At 38.4% G+C, this 6,444-nt stretch overlaps 1 protein-coding gene across 1 annotated transcript; it reads right to left on the reverse strand.

Moving 5' to 3' along the window:
* Window positions 1-862: 862 nt before the first annotated feature.
* Window positions 863-5,160, reverse strand: LOC306869159 (myb/SANT-like DNA-binding domain-containing protein 1). The gene is made up of 3 exons (XM_079415788.1): window positions 4,487-5,160; window positions 2,080-2,358; window positions 863-2,000 (listed from the first exon to the last, which is right to left on the reverse strand). Exons 1-3 carry the CDS (start codon window positions 4,741-4,743, stop codon window positions 1,712-1,714), a joined length of 825 nt encoding a protein of 274 aa, XP_079271914.1. The 5' UTR covers window positions 4,744-5,160; the 3' UTR covers window positions 863-1,711.
* Between the last annotated feature and the right edge of the window lie 1,284 nt (window positions 5,161-6,444).

Raw genomic sequence — 6,444 nt, forward strand, 5'->3', positions numbered from 1 at the left:
GTCGACAGACGTGTCAATCATGTTCAATATTCGAAAACATACGGCGCTCTCATTGGCGGATTGAAAAACCATGCTTTTACTTTATATTTACTATTTACTAATACTGATGCTTGTGACTGAGTGCACTTAATAGTAGACGATTATTTCGACAGTAGGGACTTAACGTACGTGCATTCACTGACACACTAAGTAGCCTATTTAAAACAAATGCAACTACTACATGTAAACTGTGGCAAGATTAAAAACGGCTTCTTAAAGTTGCATTCAGACAGTGTAATCTTTCTAAAATACAGTAATTTGATATATACAAGTTTACAGTTGCAGTGCATTTTTTAAAATGTTGGTTTCTATTCATGACACTAGCACTAGCGTCTTTCTTCTTATCAACTGATAGCTAGCTTTCATGAAGCCCTGACGGGCCAGTTCATCACAGACAAAGAAGAGAGGTGATGAAATTCATATTTGTACACCGTTTTTTGCTATTAATTACCATGTGCACAATTTAAGACACAGCAGAATGGATTAACTATCTTGCCTGCACATTAAGAAGAATTAAAGAGCATGTGGTGGTGCATTAACCATTATAATGTTTGGGTGCAAGTCAGGTTCAATCTATCTGGCTACTTTTGGGAGTCTTTAAGGTTAATTGACAGTTAAGGATAGTCTGAGATGATAAACAAAGAAGACTCTAGATTTTAAACACACATGCCAAGTTCTTAAAAATGTACTCTTTCTTTATGTAAAAATATTGCAGATATAGTAGGTTGTATGCCATGCTATTTTAAGTTCAGACACTAACTTTAATTTGACAGGCAATTGATACCAATAAATAAATTAGTTTTTTATATTTATTCATTTGTTTCCCCCCCCCGCCCTCACATTTTTAATGGAACGTTTTTTCTCTTTTACAATCTTTGGACCACCTAGACATTTCTGACACCTCACAAAAATATCAAAATTACGTTTAATTCAGAAATTCATAAAGGGGTGCATTGTTCTATTTTTGTTTATTTGAACAGATCTAAGCTAAATATGAGTGTCAGCATATAAACTGCTACTAAAACAACTGCATTTTGTAACGTTACATTTTGCTAAATTGTGCTATGCTATAACACTGTAACGCTGAACTGTAATGCTACTAACTAAACTAAGATTGTCCTCTACCATTCTGAATCCTTGTCAGACTAATTCAGTTTGCATTATCACCAACCATTTGGTGTTATCTATCTGACCTGACCTTCTGGAGTCTTCCTGAAAACGGTATCCTTTTAAAGAATGCCTTAAAAGAAATCTGAAATCTGAAATCTTTTAGATGCCAGTCAGCCATGACGGACATTACAATGTCTAAATAATTAGCCAGGAATCCAAGACTCTTAGCAACTAACACATCAATTTATAAATCAAATAATTCAGATTTCATAAACAACACATTTTGTGTCACATAACAATCACCATTTAACTTTTGAGAACTACGTTTTGATTCAGATAGTTTGAATCTGATGTGGATAAATAGTGATTTCTTCAAAAGTTTCTTGTGTAGGTTACATCTGTCAACATTTTTGAATAACATATTTATTGTAGAAGACTAAACAGTGCCTAAACAGGTCTAAAATGTACAGCTAACTAGTTGGTTATAACTTTTATACTTAGCATATAGCAACACTTTCTCAGCAAAGACAAAAAAGGTCCATATCCCGTATCTGAGGTCCTGTCACTCAGTTGTAGGTGTTCCTAAACCCTTTGAGACTGGTGGGTTAGGGCAAGAAGTGGCAGGCGAAGCAGGGATCATCTTCTCCAGAAGGTTCATCATTCGCTCCTGAAGCTGGAGGCTCTGCACCTGCAGGAAGTTCTGCTGATGCATAACACGGCGAACTTCGTGACATGCCTCCTCAACGGCACGGCTTATCCTGCGTTGCTCCTGCAGCATTGCGCCCAGGACACGCAGCTTCTTTCGGCGTAGTGACACATGTGAAAGCCTCCGTCTCTTATGTGGCTGGGACCTGCAGATGGACAGCCATGCATTTATAATTCCACAATTATGAATCTGAAATGGATCTGTGATCAGATCGAACATGTTACCTGGTCTCAAAAGAACTCTCTGAGTTTTCTGTTAGACCTTCCTCCTCGTCGTTGATTTCTCTCTCCTCTGAGGAGCCAGTGTACTCGGGTAGAAACCCACTTGGTGGAACTGACTGGGGCACAGAAGTCTCGAGTTGAGAAGTGGACGGGCCAGACTTCGAGAGGTTCGGTGGGCTCATATGAGCATGGTCTGGTACCTTTGACAAGATCCTCTCAATAGATTTGTAGTACGGCCAGTCAGGTGTAGCATTGCTTCCATTTGCTGTGTACTTCAGCTTCCTGTTTAAAAAAGATATTGTTAAAGTAATTTTTTGTGCACCAAGTACTACATATTGTTGTAAAAATGAACTTTTACAACATGTTATAATATATCAGTTTTAGCTTGACTAAAATAAAGCTGCTCATGTTTTTTTCCCCTCTAAGACCTGGAGAGCCACAGCCCTGCAGAGTTCAGCTCCAACCCTAATCTTGTAGCTTTCTAGTACTCTTCAGACCTTGATTAGCTTGTTCAGGTGTGTTTGATTAGGGTTGAAGCAAAACTCTCCAGGACCGATGTTCGCCACCCCTGCTCTAAGACCACTTTTACACAACTATTGTTAGGTCCTATTGTTTACCCTTGAAATGCTATTGGATGCTAGATTTAAAAAAATAGACATTTTTACCTGGGCATAAACTCACACAACCTGCATACTTCCCATGAAACACATCATCTTGTTTTACTGGACTGGATAAATCTACATTCAAGTAAAATGCCTAAAATATTTTTGTTCTGTAGATATTAAGATAGTGTTGAATGCATTGATCATTTTAGATTTTGAGCTTGTTATGTCAGTATTATAATTTTACAACACTGGGTTAAAGGGGTAGCCTGTGCACCTTGCACATTACATGGATGAAATTTTTGTTTGTTTGTTTTTTACCATTTTGAGATTCAATCAAGATTTTATGATTATTAAAGAAGTTCAAGTTTAAGAATAAATTATTTATTTGAAAATGTTAAAGTATTTGTGTAGCAATATTTTATTTGTATCTTATAATTTATAAAATGTCCTGTTTTTTTTCTAGGCATTGTTTGCTTGCCCAAATATCTGCTTGCTGCATGAGGGACAGGTGATAATGGTCTGTAATGTGGGAAGTATCGGTGCTATTAGCATGATAACTAAAGGACACCATAAGCTATCAGACATTATTGTGTGAATTCTGTGAATGGGTGAAAAATGTGTAAGTATGATTGGTTAATTTGCACTGATATTTTTAGCCTGGAAAATAATCAGTTTTTTTTTTCTTCTTCATTTCAGTGTCACCAGCCAAGAAAGACTGTCTCATCATATGATGAGACAATACTGATACCGTGCAAAATGGTAACAGTGACTTTGAGATGGACTCTGATACAAGAGAAGAGAGTTTTAAAGTCAAGTCATGATGAATGTTTTAAAGATTTCATTCAGTTCATCAGGTTTTGTAAATATAATCTGAACATATTTTTATAATGTTTTTGTCCATAAAATATTACTTATTTTATAATTATTGTGTGATTATTAGTGTGTGTGTGTGTGTGTGTGTGTATAATATACTATTTGTATGGGGTTATAGAAGCATTACACCCTGCAAATGAACTTTTAGATGTTCTCTACATTTGTTCAGACAGTGAGTAAAATCACTGAAATTCTGTTACCCAAGGGCCCAACGTTGCAATATTACAATATTAATAGTGTTTATTATGTTTATGTATCAGTAGGCTACACCACTACACCTAAAACCTTTACCCACCGCAACATTTGTGTTTACTGCGATGTGACAAAGTGATTTTTATTGGGTTTTATGTTGTCATATGGTGTGTGTTTGCGTATTTGCGGTCTTTGTTTGTTACTACTTGAATCCGATATCTTGAGATTGTCGAACTGGCACGCTGTTTTGTTTTATAATGGTTTTGACTCCATTGCCGTCCTCCAAGCGCTTCTCCAGAACTAATATACCTCACTGTTTTCTCAAACCGAAAGCATGCATACTTCGCTTGTTGCGGACACTGCGCCTGACGTAATGTCCTCATCAGCACAGCACGCTGCTGCCGCGTGTTGCCTGATTTTCAGCGCAGACTTGTGCGCGAACAACAGCGCAATGCGCATGCAACGCAAGTAGGTAGTGCGCATGCGTAGATCGCTTGTATCCGAGCTTAAAGCCAATGCGGTACGCTTTGAGAGACTTGCGCGCTCAAGCGTGCGCAAAGCTGTGCGAAACGAAGAAAACTAAGTATACCTAGGCATTTATCTTAATTTAATGCACTTGCAGTTTACGAATTAGTAAGAGTAAACGCTTGTGCAATGATAAACAGATTACTGATGTGATGTTTGGCCCTCAAGTGGAAAGACAGACCAACAAATAGATAGATAGTGTAGTATTTACTGACCTGAATTGGAAAGTCATGTTGGTAATCTTCATCTTAATCTCTTCCCTGTGTCGCTGTTCGCCAGTTAATTCGTAAAGTTGCTTAGCCATTGTCTCGTAGATTTTAGCATTGCGCTTAGCCTTCTTTAGCTCTGTCACATACTCTTCCCAAATGTACACAAGAGCTTTCATCTCTGAATCCGTCCAGTTACGAGCCCTCCTGTGCTTCTCGTTCGAGCCCGGCACCGTGTAACTAAAGCAGAGGTCCTCAGAGGCCATTTTAAGAACAGATTATGTACCTTTCGCTCGGTTTTATGATTTAAGATCGGTTCTTTCTCAGTGCAGTCTGTTTTCCTGGCCTTACTTTGCTTTCTCAAGCATGTGCTTGTGTGTGCGAGAGACAGGCCTCTGCTGCCCTTCCCCCCATGCTTAGTTAAGAGGCCTCAAAATGGAACCTGGAGGGCTGGAGCAATCGCTTTAAAAGCTTTTAAAGAGGGAAGTTCGTCAGCATGATGTCAAGTTACCCTGGCAACAGGCCTTTAAGGCCCTCCTCTTCTAGCCAAACCCTTCCCCTTCTCCTCTACTCTTTTGTCTCTGTCAGTCTGCAGCAAAAAGCTTTTAGCTGAAAGCTAACAAAGTGGGTCGGGCAAGCAGAAAATCTGCATGTGAAACACGACTCCTCTGGGGACCTGAAGCAGCAGAGTGTGCTGTTGCCCAGGCAACCGGTCTCTCTCCAGACCACTTAGTCCTAGCATTTATGAGCTTAAAAGCTTTTAATAGAGAAGGGACTAGAGGAACATCTCAGAGAAAGTGCATTTGCACTTGATATAATGCTTTTAAAATTACAAGAAAATTGAGAAAGAAAATTAGTTTGTTTTGGTGTCAGATCCAAAAATGAGCAGTCAGGCCGATTTGGCTTTAAACACGGTCTAAAAATGTTTTGGAAAGACGCATGTTCATTTTTCAGGCATGTTGCAGCATGAAGCTTGTTTAGGTTAGCGTAATTACCCCTGTAATGCATAATGGCCCTTAGCCCTTTTTACCACAGTACATTTGTCCTCAAACACTTCCTGGACTCTGACCGCACCCGAGTATTTCAGATTACTAGATCAGGGGGTCTCGGACAGGATTTTGGGGGGCAGGGTTATTTTTTGACAGATTACCAGCTGAGATGACACACGGTGCATGTGCTTCTTTATGGCTAACTCAGTGATAACCGCATTATGTGCTTCGCCCATCTGTCTAGACGCATCACCTTCACATCAACTTCACTCTGTTAAAAGACATTTGGATACATTCCAGACTGACATGAGCACAGATATACATTACGGGGAAGGACAGTTTGACTTCATAATCATTAAACCACGTTACACCAATTAATATATCAGTTAATATATTAAAAACATCTATCTATCTATCTATCTATCTATCTATGCTGAAACCAGATTTACACCAAATCCTATCTAGATAGATTAAATGATTAAATATTATATTAGATATATATACACACACACACACATATATACATATTTTGAGATTCATACCACCAAACCCTTTGCTCTTTGAATTTGTTCTGATACAGACTCAAGGTTATGTAACACGTATAACATGAAAGCATTAATTAACAAGCTGGATCATCTGCCTGTAGAGGAAATGCCCTGGTCTTAGGGGGGACCACATGCTCTGTTGATTTTGTGTCATGATCAAATTTTAATTCAGAGAGAGCAGCCCATCCTGATGCCAACTTGAGAGTCTAGTGCTGATTTTGGGCCATTTTGAGAATATTGCAGTAAAATGGCTGTCTACCAAGAGCCTTGTCAAGTAATAATGCTTTTTTGGCACATTTTGTGAAATGATGGAAAACAGTTGTTTAATATTTACAGCATGGTGCGTAATAAATTGATATCATTAAATTGTGTTATATATTGGTACTTTTATCAGTCATAGGCCATAGACTAAGTGTGGATCCTTTCTATTCTT

The sequence above is a fragment of the Barbus barbus genome (assembly GCF_936440315.1).
Source record: "Barbus barbus genome assembly, chromosome: 1".
In the NCBI taxonomy this organism is placed as follows: Eukaryota; Metazoa; Chordata; class Actinopteri; order Cypriniformes; family Cyprinidae; genus Barbus; species Barbus barbus.